The sequence below is a fragment of the Haplochromis burtoni genome, unplaced genomic scaffold (genome assembly GCF_018398535.1).
Source record: "Haplochromis burtoni strain Fernald_Lab_line unplaced genomic scaffold, NCSU_Asbu1 Contig_215, whole genome shotgun sequence".
NCBI lineage: Eukaryota > Metazoa > Chordata > Actinopteri > Cichliformes > Cichlidae > Haplochromis > Haplochromis burtoni.
The window spans coordinates 878,805-894,863 of NW_024582576.1; the positions used below are offsets into that span (position 1 = coordinate 878,805).

The 16,059-nt window shown below is 43.4% G+C and overlaps 1 protein-coding gene across 1 annotated transcript in view; it reads left to right on the forward strand.

Annotated features, from left to right (window-relative positions):
- Window positions 1-16,059, forward strand: part of thada (THADA armadillo repeat containing) — a 130,505-nt gene that overhangs the window by 59,324 nt on the left and 55,122 nt on the right. Inside the window, exon 29 of the mRNA XM_005936863.2 lies at window positions 8,758-8,926. Coding sequence (XP_005936925.1) covers window positions 8,758-8,926 — 169 coding nt within the window. The remainder of the gene's footprint in view (window positions 1-8,757; window positions 8,927-16,059) is intronic.

Genomic DNA, 16,059 nt, shown 5'->3' on the forward strand with positions numbered 1-16,059 from the left:
TGGTCATATCGCCCTGCTCTAGTGGCTGGCATAGTGAGGAGACATAAAACTGGTATTGTAGCATGCTTTGTGAGTACAGTAGTTGTGGGATTTGGCTTTATTGTTAGTGCAGTGGCCTTTTTTTTTTGGCAGGCGGGTGTCTTTGTCTCCATGGCTACGTCTATCTTTTTTTTTTAATGTTTAGTTTAGTTGCGATGCTTAGGGTAAGATTTTGGGGAATGAGATTTAAAATGAGTCAGTGTTTTCACAAAGCTAGTGCCCCTCACCCTACAGACTTGTTAACTGGAATATAAGAACCACTCATCCAAATACCTCAAACTAACCAGGCAGTAAATCCTCCAATTTTCAAGTAGATTGGATAAACATCTGTCACATTTTTAGTGAAACGGTAGAGCTGCATTGCTTGCGGTTTACTGTATAATATATTCTGGTGTTGAGCAGCTCTTTTAGTTTGTTTGGCCCAGACTCAAAGTTTGAAAGGAATTCAAGTTTCATGCTAACATCTGTGCCTCCCCAGAGGAGTAGTCTGACTCCCTTTGCATTGACCTCAGTGTCTTCAGTGCCACGGTGAGGGTGACATTTGGCGTTTGCGTGCAAAATTCTCATCAACTGTTTGAAGGAACTGGCATGAGAATTTTGTTTAGATGTTCACGTTCCTCTGCACCTCAAGGGGAATTATGACTGTTTTGTGTTTTCCTTCATCCAACCTTTGTTATGTTTAAAGGTGGAGATTTGGGGCAACTATTGCTACTGGTCCTTTGCCAGGTTAGCACAGTCATTCTGCTTCCCAATGATCTTTCAGGATTAGTACTTATTGCACGAAACTCTAGTGTGTGAGGGTGAAACCTCTGCCCTCTAAAACAGTCAAGTTCAACCCTGTTGTATGAGTAATGCTAATAAGGTATGTGTTTGTACATAATAGTGTAGCTCAAGGTTATAAGACATAGCAAAGTCAAAGAACAGGAAATGCAAAGCTGCTAGTGCCCCAAATATTTAGCCTTTAAAAAAAATCATGTTGTTTTCAGTTTGACAAGTTGGCTCCATTAAACGGTGCTTTTAAGTTGTAGCATTTCCTGCTGGCATTGTACCCTTTATTACAGAGACAATTGTTATTGGACTACGGATATGTGTCAGAATGCTTAAACAATGTCTGGATTCAGTTATGACTACAAAAATAGTCTAACTTTCTTTTTTCCAGTTTGAAGTTTTTACCAGCAGCTCTTTAGGCGCTGACGTGTTGCCTCAGGATCTTTAGAGACCTCCAAGACTATTTCACCTGTATTGGTAATCTGGTCTTGATCGCATTTGGTTTTTCCTCCATCTGTACACTCTGTCTGACTGCACACTTAAGGGCTGGTTCTGTAACTGTTTCTAGTCTGATCCACGTCTTCAGTCGTATGCTGCAAAACACTTCATTTTTGTTTTTATAGGCAGATCACAACCACAGTTGCCTTAAGCCGATTTATACCTTAAGGTAAAGGCCATACAGTAATTTCAGCAATCGCTTGGCGAGAGTGGGAAAGAAAAACCCCCTTTTAACAGGAAGAAACCTCCAGCAGAACTACATGCATGTATGGGGTAGCCATAGAGCTGGGCGTTATGAGATTTTTTCATATCACGATATGTTTTTTTTTTTCATTTCAGGCGATAACGATATCTATCACGATATAAGCCAAATAACTATATTTGTAAGATTTAAATGTGCCGTTGCTCACAAGTAAAATGTGAAATAATCAGCAGCTTGTTTTTATTTAAATATTTATTTCCCATAATAAGTTCAACAGGCGGAGGTGGTTAGCACTGTTGCCGCACAGCAAGAAGGTCCTGAGTTCAATTCCACCATCAGGCCGGGGTCTTTCTGTGTGGAGTTTGCATGTTCTCCCCGTGTTTGCGTGGGTTCTCTCCGGGTACTCCGGCTTCCTCCCACCGTCCAAAGACATGCAGCTTGTGGGGATAGGTTAACTTGGATAATCCAAATTGCCACTAGGTGTGAATGTGCGAGTGAATGTGAGTGCTGAATGGTTGTCTGTCCCTGTGTGTTGGCCCTGCGACAGACTGGCGACCTGTCCAGGGTGTACCCCCTCTCGCCCTATGACAGCTGGGATAGGCTCCAGCGCCCCCCGCGACCCTGAAAAGGATAAGGGAAGCGAATGGATGGATGATAAGTTCAACAGGGTAGATGTACTTAAGGAACATGAGACTTTTTCAGATAAATAAAGGCAAATATTGCAAACTACACAAAAGGCAGCCGCTAAAGCGTTTAAGTTTCAAAATAGAACAAATCGAAACAGACTAAATTGTCAATTCCACTTAGAAACAAAATATTAATTCTAAAAATAAATCTTAGTTTGTTTTACAGAAGAACAGACAAAACTGACTAACTTTTGTCAATATCAAATAAACTGAGAACTAAAAGGAAATTCTCAATCTCTCCTTGTTGTATAGCTGAGCTTTTCAAACAGTTTTAACAGTTACTTTAGTCTGACAAAAGCCGAATGACGAATTAGCGCTTCCAGTCAGAGACTGAGCATGCACCGCTTTATTGTATTTCCAGACTTGCTTTCGGCACAATTTACAGTGCGCGCTACTCTGTTTGACTTGAAATAGCCGAAATACCTTCACACTACGGAACTTCTATGGCTCTTCCGTTCGACAATCTCTCCGGCATTGGAACCATCATCTGTTTTCTCTTCGGTAACCTGTCCGCCTCGGTTGATTTTTCTCTAGTCGGCACACTCATTTCCTCCATTACCCGGGCGGTACGGGGCTGGCTGCTTCCCAAACAAATACACATGTGCGGCTTGGCACTTGTGCCGTACGTAACAAGTCACGTGACGTGACGCTGCGGCTGTGATTGGTTCGGCTCTGCGACTACTTAATTTGGATTGGCTGTTTTCTTTTTTTTTTTTTTAAGAGGACAAGAGCGGTGAGGCCTATCGCAATAGTTTAATTTTTCTATCGAGAAAAAGTTATTTCGAAATACATATCGTTATCGTTCTATCGCCCAGCTCTAGGTAGCCATCTAACTCGCATCTGATAATAACCTGTTGAATAATTCATTTCACTCCATATTTAGTGACACACATAGAAAATGGAAAGTGAAGTGTGATCAGAAGCTGACTGGGTCATAAACTGGAGCCGTTACCATTTGCACCTGTAAATGTGTGACTTTGCCTTCGTTGAATGCATACGTTCTTAAAAAAATAAAAAGTCTGAACCGCAGTGAAATCTCGTAGTTATGCCTTTAGAGTTCCATCTCTTGTGGGTGAAAATAAAAGGGCTTTCGGCTGAGTCTGGCACTGTCAGAGAAGGTATGCAGCACACACATCTAGCCAAATGAAGCCCACATGTTGGAGATGTTAAATATAGCCCAGCCACAACTTCTTTGGCTCCAGCCATGTTTCTCTGCGATACCCCCTTTCCATCCCCCAACCCATCTACCCCAGGCGTGTGCAGGACGTGTCTGATGAGGCCGATGGCTGTCGCCCACCGCGTGCTCCCCGTCTCCATAAGACCTGACCCGTCACCTCCAAGGATTAAATGTTGCTTAGCTTCACCTGTTGACAGGCCAGAGCACCATACTCAAATACTGTGGTATAACTCCTTTACACCGCATAGCAAATTATTATTTTTTTAAATCTTCATAACCTCCCACCTCATCCTCACTAGATTTGTAACATTCCCTCGATGCCGGGCCCTCTGCAAGCGTCACACCTGCATGCGTAATGACGGAGTGAATAATGATGATGACGAGAAAATGGGGGAGGATGACGAGAAGCGGACGTTTGTTATAATAATTAATGGCTTCATTCCTATCCGCAGTGTCTTATCTCCTTGGAGCGCCTCTCCTTTTCTCTGTCTCTCCATCTTAACTGTAAGCCCTCAGAGTGTTGTGGTAGTGATTTATATCCCGTGATATCCAGCCCAGGCATTTCTGCTCACCCTGCCTGCACCACTCCCTTCCTTTCCTTTTTGGCCCGCACTGTCTCACATCTCATTTCTTTAGAAAGGGCACAGAAATGCCTATAAACTGACTTCAAAAGGGACTGCTATCAGTTTCTTTTTGTTTTTTTAATACAATGCAGTGCATTTCCCCACGATGACGAATGGTGAACAAATGCCTAGAGAAGACCAAACTTGCCATCAGTATCTGAACTATGCCTGACATAAAAAGGAAATAGTTTACTGACACATTACAGGATTACATTTCATAATGTAAACTGAAGCTGTACCCTGTGTGCTAATCAGGCCAACTAGTAGCAGCAAGGAGTTTATGAAACTGATGAAAGCTAGCACTGTAGAATAAGAAGATACAAGATGGTATGCCAAAAGCCGTGCAAAAGAGAACTTGTAGGAGTTTGCGTGCTGTGTAGAGCACTGAAATTCATGCCTGAACCTTCAAACTTAAGACATGAAGGGTCATACCTGTGTTTTATTAACTGAGAGGGGTCTCCTTCACCAAATAATAATAATTTGAAGGAAAGGGACGGTGTGACTGGCATCTTTCTAAAACATCATCCTCTTCCTCATCACCTCAAGCCTCAAGTCTTCTGAACCGGAGTCAGAGCTCTAACACAAGAAATAGTGCAACAAGATACTTGTTTATTCCTGATATTGTCAGAAGTACTTAATGTCAGCAGATTAGACACGAGACCGTTCCGACTAACGTTTGGTTTAAGTGACCTAAAAACATTAAAACACTCACAATTTCTCTCCAATAAATAGTTTGATTGCATTTTCACGTTGTATGAGAGTTTATTCACTAAGCGTCAGTCTAGTAATCTTAGATCTACACAGATGAACACAGGCTAATAACATCAGCTTTAACCCTCCAGTTCTGTGTACACCACCCCCTTACTTTAGTCTTCCCGGTAAACATTTTTCACCACCAAATTCAGTTCAGTGGGTCAATCAGTAGGTCATAAAGTGGGTCTTTCAGGGGGTCATTCAGTCAATGGGAGGGGGGGGCTTAGTGGATTCCCACTCATCTCCTATGGTGGTCACTCTTGACCGGGAACACCACAGATGTATCAAGGTTGATTAAAATACTCAACATTCAATGAAAGAGGTGATCATCACTTTCATATGTTCACCTGCACAGTGTGGAGGATGTCATAAGGCCTCGAGGCCATCAGATGTAAAAACCAAAACAGTATTTATGATTGTTTTAAGTTGTAAATCAGTCAGATTTGACCCGAACACGACAGGAAGGAACAGCAGTGCTGCTTACCCACAGAAAAGTTCAGGATATCTTCACCAACTCACCTCAGCATCGCTGTTATCAGTCAGAAGTGGGCTTCTCTAAATGACTGGCCCACATTGGACACCTTTCACAAAGTTTTACAGCCTCTTCAAGAGTAAATGAGCGCGGACGTCATTGACAGCTGAGGTAAACAGTGGACTGACAGCCTTCCACAGATGGGGGGAAAACACCAGGTTAGATCTGTATCTGGTCCAAAAAATAACATAAACACACTGGCCACCTGCAGACTTATGAGATGTAGTTTAAAGTTAATGTTTTTGATATGTCCTACAGCGGCCACCGTAGCAAGGGTTATACTGTTGAATTGGGGAGGACTAAGAAAACAGAAGTCAGTTGACTGCAATCTGCCGATAACGTGAAAACCTTACATTCTCTAACTTTCAGTGTAGTTTGATGTCCAGGTGAAAACTTGACACATATTATTTTAGGTTATGAGATCTTTTTGATACGTTCACTGTTAACTGGATGTCTTTGGGTTTTTGCCTGTGGGCAATTTGAATATGGCTCAGTTCATACGGGCTGTTGTAATATCAAAGATCTACACAAAACTGACAGAAGCGTAAATAGCAGTGCGAACATGATTATGTTTACATGATTACGTTTACATTATGCTGGCTGTCCGCCTAACCAGGCATGTACAGTTACGTGCAGCCATGATTATGCTTGTCGGGTTCATACCGGATGTTTTTTAATTTGACACACATTCTAGTGGTTTTCCACACAGCAAAATAGTCTGGACAAAGAAAGAGTTTTGGTGGTAAAGTAAAAGAAGGATTGTTTTTGCTTGGCTAGATCGCGTCCATATGAATAAATGAAGGAAGCCAAATTGTTTAATTTGTCACTCCTTGCTTCTTAATTTGCTTACAGTAGGTTCTTTGCTAATCAGCTTTGACTCTCAGGCTTGTTTAGCCAACATGCTTGAGTCTCTGTGGAGGAAGCAGTTCTCCCAGCTTTCCAAAATGAGGCCCAGATGAGCCTGATCCAGGCCAGTCAACAGTCTGCCTACTGAATCCCACAGGGGACGTCCCTGTTCCTAAAATTACAACCTTCCAAACTGTCATTTCCTTTTGCAAAAGACTTTCAATGGGACAAATTAGCACAGATAGTTAACATATGGGGCCCAAATGGGGGCTGGGACGAGTGGAAAGTGAGGAGTTTGCATGAAATTTGGTGGGTTTGTGTGTGGGACGTTTGTGCTCATAAATTCACGTGTGCAGGCGTGCAGAGCTCAGGAATGCAAACTGTTGTCTGCGTTTGATACAGGGCCCTTTGGTTGTCTGTCTGGCTGTATGTGTGTGTGTTCACAGCAGGTGGAAAAAACATTTGTTAACAGTTGATCTGTTGCTCCAAACAGCCCCCACTTTGTTTCAGTGCATACCGATTGGACGTTTCTTGTCACTTCTTGTCCCGGTCTCTCAGTCAAATCACCAGGAGATCCAACACTTGATCGTTTATTGGCTTTGCTGCTTCCTCTTAACAGATGCTGTTTATTATTAACATACGCTCTCACGGTGCTATCCAGATATCTGCTAACATATCTCACCTCCACTCAGTACCAGAGCCAAAAAGACGGGCTTCTTTTTCACCTCCACATGCCGCTGCAGCATGAGAGGTGTTTCACATTTCTCTGGAAGCTTCTTTGAATTTTTCATAGCAAAGCCGAGGGCTGTTTTTGGCCCCAGCAGCCAGTTTTAATGCCATGAAAGCCCCTAAACAGCCGGCAGTATTAATGTAGCTTTGATCCACTTTTTACTTTTTTGCATGTAAATAACTATGCATGCTTGTCATAGACACCATGACATCACCTATTGGTTTTTGCACTCTACATTTTGAAACATCAGCATTAGCATTTTTGGTCGGCACCATGTTAGTTTATTGGAGCCAAAAAGTGACTATTTGGATTGGAGGGTGGAAAGGGTAAGGACGGCTACAACCATGAACTGTATGGGTGCAATATTGGACTTGAGGAACAAGGTATCAATAAAGAACTCCTCAAAACTGCAGCACAGACTTCTTGGATGGTATATTTCACACAGCGTCCCGCCACCTCAGTAGGATTGCCCTCCTGGCCAACAGGGAACAGAATGATAACGCCTGTCTTTTATATGCACCTCATTCCCACTGATGCCAAACAGAACAAGAAGGGGGCCAGGGGCCAGCGTCACACTGAAAATCCTGGTCAGGGTATGAAAAACGTCTGTCCAGAACTGAACAAGACTGGGACAAGACCACTACATGTGGATCAGTGAGGCTTCAGCAGTTTTGCATCTGTCACAATATGGAGTGATTTCAGGATAGATATGAGAAAATCTGGATTTTGAGAAATGGATTCGATGCACCACTTGAGTTTTTTCTTTAAAAGTGGTAAGATTAGGTATTTTAACATAGCAGTCTGTAGTAATTGACTCACTGGGGAGATGGCCCCAAGTGGACACTAGAGGAACTGCAATTTTTAGAAGTTTTTACCAGAATGGCTTTTCAGCTCTGTAGGATGTCACATTGTGACTTGTCTGTGCTAATATATAAATGCACGTGTATTCTAACGTCTACTGTGACACGTACATGAGCATTATTAAGACTCGGTGTTGTGGTTCCTTTCAGAAACATCTACATACAGTATGTTTGGTACACAGTCTCCAAGAGGCAACCGTTAGACTTTTATGTTTGCTTTTTCCTGCTTATCTGTTGAAGGCAGCCAGTTTAGTAGGTGTCAGTTTTCTTCCAGTGTGATGGCTGTTTTTCGTGGAACTGTACTCCAGCTATCTGTTTCTGCAAGTAGCTGAACTCTTACTCTGCTCCTTTCGAGCCGTCTCACCCTTCCCCCTTTTATCTCATTCAGGTCTTGGTCATGTCCTTCCCTCATGCATCGGCTCTGTTATGACATCGGAGAAGGAAAGATTAGCAGCATGTAAACAAGGTTAATTTTAGCATGCACCCGGGGTGACTAGCTGCAGCCTCCATCACCGACGAACACTGTAAATGACCGTGAGCTGGAGACATCTGCGCCTGTGTGTGGGCGAAAACAAAATGTAGTAGGCCGTTTCCTGGCTGGTTAGGTAATGATTCTAAAATATTTGATTCAGGGTTTATCGGTCATCAGCTGACCTGGGAGCAGTTTGTTTTTCCCTTTGCAGTAGAGGAGGGAAACAGGAGAGGCAGAAAAAGATGTTACATAAGCAGTGCAATAAAATAGCGGCCAACTGTCCAAACCAAATAGCTCATAGGTCATCACTGAGAATATGTCCATGACTTAATGTGGTCGGAGAACAAAATAACGATACTTCATAATGATAATATACGTGGTGATTATGTTATTTGTCATAGAAAAGTTAGAATAACAATCTTTGACTTGTGATAGCGGGGAAACATCAGTACTTTTTCCATGAAATCAAATGATATATTACATAATGCAATACTGAAAGATTATCATAACGACGCCGCCATCATCTTTCCCCAGTTTTTCCACGATACTAATGTTTTTCTCTGCTCCACAGATGCGGCCGCTCGGCTGTGTATCGCACCAGAGAAATGGCAGCTCGGGCTCTTGTCCCCTTTGTCCTGGTCACGCAAATCCCGTGCACCGTCCAGACCTTGCTGCAGGAACTTCCTCTAGAACCAGGACCCAAACTCCAACAGAACCGCGTCCACGGCACTCTGCTGCAGGTCTGCTCCCGTGCACACGCCAGCATAAACCAGGACACACACACACTTTGTAAAGATGACACCGAGTTGGGGAGGGGGTGTTGTTTTAATGATCGCAAAGATTCTTGTAGAGTTGGATTCAAAACCTTAGTAACTTCAGTGTGTTCGTACGTGGTTGTTCTCTGTACGAATCAGCAAAGGAGCGCACAGTTCTAAGTTACGTACAACCTGACTCAACGTTTTGGATTTTGATTCTGTGCCCGTGTGAAAAGAGGGTGCACAACAAGGTGCTCTACTGCAAATATGAGTAGGCACACTTTGTTACAGTTTGTCACGTGTCACGTACACAATCATACATAGTACAACACGCAATGAAATGCTTGTTGCTGTGCAATTAGAGCAATAAGCAGTTAGCAACAGTACTCCTTGTACTCTGAACATAAAATCTGCCACATTGGTGAGATGCTGGAGTCGGAGTCTCACCACGGGATGAAGAAACTCACTGGAGAGGAAGCTGAAAGATGCTTGTGCCGGCCACAATATGGATCCGCCTAGCAGCTAAACTTTCAAAATAAAAGGGAACGAATCTGTCTTAGATGGTGTTGTTTCACGGATGATAAAAAGTTCTCAATCACTAGTCTTTAGCCAGTGACTGTATGTGGGAAAAGCCTTTTTTGAAAATTCAAATGATCACCCCCCCCCCCCCCCCCCCCCCCCAAAAAAAAAAAAAAAAAAGAGAAATAAATCAAAATACTAGTTAAAGTTGCGTAATAAGGCACTGGCAACCGATTACAGTCATAGGTGTTTCTTTTGTTAATCTGACCTTTCACAGTACAAATATTAAAACTAGTTGTATTCTATAGAGTCCATTCTGTACTAGCTGCATGAAATTGTAGACCAAAGGCAGTGATGGAAAACAAAGACATGAGAGGCAGCTGATTTTGCAGAGGTCTCTGTGAGTGCCTCCAGCTCTTTGGCTACGTTCACACTGCAGGTGAAAGCGCATCAAATCCGAGTTTTTTGACCCTATGCGACCCATATCCGATCATGGTGTGACAGTGTGAACAGCACAAACCCGATATTTTCAAATCCAATCTGGGTCACTTTGGTATGCGGTACTGAATCCGATACATAGCTGATGTTTTAGAAAGCGACTGCAGTTTGAACGGTCAGGTCGCATCAAATCCGTCTTTTACGTCACTGACACAAGACAGGCGCCAATTATCAGCGCCGGAGAAGACATCGTGAACGCTTCCTGGCCATCCAGTGAAACTGTTGGGAAGACAATGTTGGAGAAACGTGAACATTTTATTTGTACTGTATAATCTGCAGATTCTGACAGAAATCTGCAGCTATCCTTTGAAGCACCGCTCCTCTAAAACAGCAATAAGGATCATTATTAGGCCAAATGTAAGTAACAGAATAACTTTATAACTTAAAGCAAAATTGGGAAACGTAAAGTCCGAAACAAGTCTTTACATTAACGGCCATCAGTCAAACAATACTGTTTGCTCTGGGTCTAAACAGAGTGTGACGTCGTCTTTTGTGCATGCGGGCCGCTTTGAGCGTTCACACTAGAGCGCGTTTGCTGTTGCATTTTATTTGTAGTGTGAACAAGCAGACAAAAAAAATCGGAATTGAGCATTAAGACCTGCAGTGTGAACGTAGCCTTAGTGAGAGTCATGAATCAGTGCTGAAGTGTGCCAAAACGCTTCATGTTCAGATGTGTGTTTAAAAAGCATGTTCAGCATGAAGAAGGCGCTATAAGGCTTCTGCTTGTCTGGCGTTAGATTAGAGCTAAACGTGGGGTTTTATTTTTCACGTATTTGGGCTGTTTTGTATGCTTCAAAACTTGTGGCACATTTTTTAAAAAAAAAAGAAGAAGCTTATTAGAGCTAAGGCACACATTTATACATGAAGCCAGCATGTTCACTTGTCAGGAAAATTAGATTGTATGTAGTTTTTACCCCTCAGCTATAAAAGGCAGATGGGGGGCTGTCATCAGGCGCGGCGGCGAGGACAAACGAGGCAACGGGAGCTTCAAATCTCAGTGAAGTCGCCTAGGATTTGATGTACTAATCAGTGTGATGTAGAATAGGAAAAAGAAACTAGACTCCAAGCACGTAAACACGGATGTCAACGCCGCCGGGATGACATATTACATGAAAATGAGCTTCTCAGTTGTTTTATGAGGGAGGAAATGCATTCATCACAGTTGTTAGCCTTCAAGGACACACCGTGTATCTCCAAAACATAAACTTTATTCCAAATGAAAACATGACAATCATCACCACTGGACCCGAGCTGCGATTTGCGTTTCCACCCAGCAAAGAGAAGAGGCAGAACGCAATTACCAAAGCAGTTATCACGACGGGGCGTATGCGGACGCCAGCGGAGAGGTTGGAGATACAATGCATCACACCTCAGCAAACACACACATTATCTGTCAGTCCCACACACTCAGTTACCGCACAGAGCCTGTCCAGACAAGGCGGTTATCGCAGAGTAAATACCAGTGTTTAGTTCTGTCATCACACTCTGACAAACACAACCAAACAGTCTGCTGGTAATATCAACACACACGGGAGGGGGGAGTGGGAGTTTCCCCGGCCTTTTTATTGAACGCCACTGATGGGGTCGGCCAGGGAGCCGGTGGGCGTGGAGCGGTAGGAACCGGGGGTCGAGACAAAAGAATGAAAAAGTGCGCTTCTTTTTGGAGAAGATGGAACACTCACGGGGGGACGGCGGTCTGGACTGCAGGGAGGTCCGCTGTGGGATGAAGGCATGGATGGAGGAGGGGAGGTGGGCCTCTTAAAAGCTTAGAGGAGATTTCAGGAGGAGAGCGGTTTACTCTCCTTTCCTGTCATGGTCGCCACGTGTGAAGCTTCCCCACGTCTCCTGGTCTAGCTTCATCCATCTTCATCTATGTGCCCTCTGTTTCTGCTCATCTTTTTATTCTTTTGTTTTGTTGTTGTTTCCCATGATTCACCTCACCTCGGATCTTATTGAATCCAGACTTGTATCATTTAGAAGTCACCACCTTTACATGTGTCGCCAGCAGTTTGTTTTGTTGTCACACTGTAACACATAAACACAGGTGAAGTCTTTGTACACAGCGTGCTTCATACAGGCGGCAGCTTCTGAAGATGAAAATTAGGAACTGCAGTTCCACCAAAAGGCTCATTTCCCTCTTCCTGACAAATGTGGATGTATCTGTTTTAAATAAAGCTCAGCCTTTCTGTTGAAGCTTGGTGTTGAAGTTAGTGGCGTAGCTGCTTTGACTGGCTGGTTGAGCCTAACGCAGGAGGCTGCAATCACTCGATTGCTAGTGCGATAGTCTCACTGTCATTTGAGGTGTCGGTGGCTTTTGGATCACTTGCAATGCAATTACCTAACAAAACAAATCCTGTTACTTAACACTGACACAGGTATCTATGCCTGTGTGGTGTACCTGTACAGCTTTGCTAAAGCGGCTTGATAGCATTGATTAGCAACTTAGACTAAACACAATTACCTCCATGTCCAAAATAAAGACTTCAGGACTCTGTGTCACAGTGGCTTTGTCCATCTGTCATACAGTAACATGGCTCTCTATGAACTATAAGGTGCAGTTCAGACCACATTCAATTCCCCTCTCGCCCCTCGGGGCGGTCTTTATCCTTCAAGCTTGGGTCCTCTACCAGAGGCCTTGGAGCTGGAGAGTCATGTGCAGTATCTTAGCTGTTCCTGGACTGCGCTCCTCCCGACAGAGATCTTGGATGTTGTTCCTGGCACCTGCTGGAGCCACTCACCTAGCTTAGGGTTCGCTGTTACCTTCACCCTCTGCATCTTTGCAAGCTCCATATACTCTCAAGACACAAATCCACTTCTCCATTCTGAGAAACTATGATCCTTGATTCTTAAATAGAGGTTTTACTTAAAAATGACCAAAACCATTTTCAGCTGAGCTCACTAGAACCTGTTTTAACTGAAATCGCTTCTTACTGCAGTCGATCTCTTTGAGCATTTGCTGCTGCATACTGGTTACCCCAAGAAATTACGAAGTTGGTGTCCCACCACGGTGACTGTTCCTCAGCTGTTGCTATGTGGATCTTTTTGAGTGCACAGGCTGAGAAGCAGGGGCTTGAGCCAGGCTCCGTTGGCTCCACTGGCCCCCTCTTTAATCACACCCCTGCATTAGAGTTTGAATTTGAAAAGGTTTATTCACACATCTGCTTATTTGGCAGTTTTAGTCCGTTTCAACCTCGTTTCGCTTCCTCTTCGTGCAGTTTTTTCATTTGAACCTTTTTTGTAGCCATCCTAAGACGGCTCACATGTAGCATATGTCACATTCGCACAGACACACAAATATGTGTACAGGATACAGCAAAGCCGAAGCCTACAGGCTTCCTTAGACATTTCATTTCCTTTTTCCTTCCACTGAAAGCACACCAGACCATTGTACCTCACACACTGTCTGCTCAGCTTTGCTGCATCCACAGTGTGAATACATAATAAGCCACTGCAGCACATATACATCACGTTTCCTGTTTTTAACTTACAGTTGTGTTGAACATCAGCCCTTTTACTCTGAATTGTTACATATTTGGGTTTAATTCTCCATTTCTTCCTTATTAATAATGCTGCTGTTATTAGGCCTGCTATTTTTTGCTATACAGTTACCCCACCAGTGGTATTGTTTTGTAGTCATACTTATAATAACATTATATAATGAGATAAAACTGCGAGGACTGAATCCTAATTAATGCTACGATGTGTAAGTAAGATCTCCCACGTGTAGCTCTGAATAGCTCTGCTCATCTGTTTTGTGTTAATTAATAATTTCATGACTGCGTCAAAGCTTCAGGTGTCTCAAGTGTTTCAAGAGTTCAATAAAGTAACGATGAACTCGTTTGATCGGCGGGGATTGATTATCTGTGGGGACTATCTATACCGAGGCTACAGATAGCAGGTGAGTAGGTGTACGCTAATGTGAGGGCACAATGAGGGCATTGTGGAGATGATGGAGGCAGATATGCAAAGAGCTGCAGAGCCCAATGCAGGTGAAGTGGTCTAAACTTAGTAAGACAGAGATAGAGGTCTGAGTGTACGTGTGGAAGGGAGCATCTCTCTCACTCACACACACACACACACGTACGTCGCAGATAAAGACGGTAGCCTCCCTGCTTTGTGTGTGAGAAACAAGGACGATGTTTAGACTGGAGCTGCGGAGACGGGGAGCGAGCGTGCGCGCTAGCAACGTGCATGCACGTATGCACGTTCATGTATGCCACACTCTGGCGCTGTTTACACCGAGCTTACGAGGATTCTGGTTTTGGCCCCGGGACCTGTCTGATGTATGTTAATGTGCGTCGCTGTGTGTGTTTGTGTATAACAGGTAGCAGATGTTTTTGCTCGAGGGAGAAATTACTTCCTCTGTTATTGTCAAAGAACAACTGTTAGTGGGCCGAGCGCGGAGCTGGGAACCATCACCGCTACCGAGGCCGGCTCTGCCACCCTGCTGACTTTCACACAGGCGGTAATAAGTCGGATACGAGGAAATGTTTCCATCAGACACTTTTTTTTGGCTAGTTTTTTTTTTTGCACGATTATAAGAATTCTTTTGTACTGAACATTATAAATCAGAGAAAGTTTAACCACTACTCTGACTTGACTTGCATAAACTCCAAATAAACAGTGACTATCTCACCCCAGATCCTCATCCAGTAGAGCTCTCTGCTATGAAGAGTAGCCTAAAGGTTGTATCAGGGTTTGTATATAGTTAACAACTGACTGTCAAATACAACAAAGTATAATTCAACAGTGTTTCAACAATGGTTATTATTCACTTCCATAGTGACCTAAGGGGTCCACTTTTGAAGTACAAAGTCTTCAAATAAAGTTGTTAATGTGTAATAATGTAAGAGTTTGAGTTTCCCTGTTGCTTCTTTTTCTTAAACTACACCTCACATGTACATCGATGAGCTGTAATGTTGATTTACTGAAATCTTTCAGATTTTTGCATTTCGTCTCATGAAGTTTTCACACACGCTTTTGATTGGGTGATTAGCGTCACATGGGTGAGTTACAACGCATGCGTTTGGTCTGCCGCACGTTTAAGCCGCATTCAGTTGCTTCTGGAGTGAGTCGGTGCGTTCCAGTAGTAAAGTCAGGAAAGTAAAGACAAAGGCTCTGCAGATCAAAATAGGCCTACTGTAAATACAAGAAACGTTGCTCAGAATAAAATGCAAACAGTCTGTCAAAATCTAGTAAATCTGGGTCCTTAAAGAACGGCCTCTGGGTCCAGATCCAGACAGCAGTGCGCCTATTGGTGATGTCACTGCTGGGATTTACAGAACATTAGGATTCACTGACATTTTAAAATGGGAGTCTGAGGGATTTGCTTTTGAAGTCAGCCAGAGGCAACTTGAGAAATTGCGGTTTTAAGCACTTTGATTTTAGCTTAATGGATCAGCCTCGAAGCTCGTCCCTTGAAGGCCGGCCTTCGCTGATCCTGGTTCTGCGTAAGGCTTCTTTCTGTTAAAATAGAGTTTTTCCTTCCCACTGTCACCAAGTGCTTGCTCACAGTGGCATCTGAATATTGAGTTCTTGTATATATTATTGTAGGCACTAGAGTTGGGCGATATGTAAAAATTGTCCAACCGACATCAGTCCAATAATCCACGATGGGCGATATATTCACGCACGCGCAGACTTTTTGATGGCCGCAGCAGTGTAATCATGCACGGACTGATTTGCACGTTTACAACACAGAAGTCCAAACATGGATAAACTAATTTCCCAGAAAAATTAGGGCTGTCAGCGCAGTCATAACGATTAACGTGATTAAAAAAATTTACGCGCTCAACTAATCTGGAGCGCAGAATAAACAAACTTCGGATAAACTGCCGAAATGCGTTGACGGAGACATTTCAGGGATTTTGACTCAGTCTGCGCTCCAGGTGGGTTAATTGTTAATCGCGTTAGTCGTCATGATGGTGCGTTAACGCTGACAGCACTAAAAAAAACAAAAAAATATAAAGTCACCAATTTAGGATGAAAGCGGTGTGCTGCTTGTGCAGACGTATAGTGCGAGCAAAGTACCCAAACATGACTAACTTGCATGAGCATGCACGTGTCCACCATCCGGCTGAGTATGCTAGGCTATCACCAGC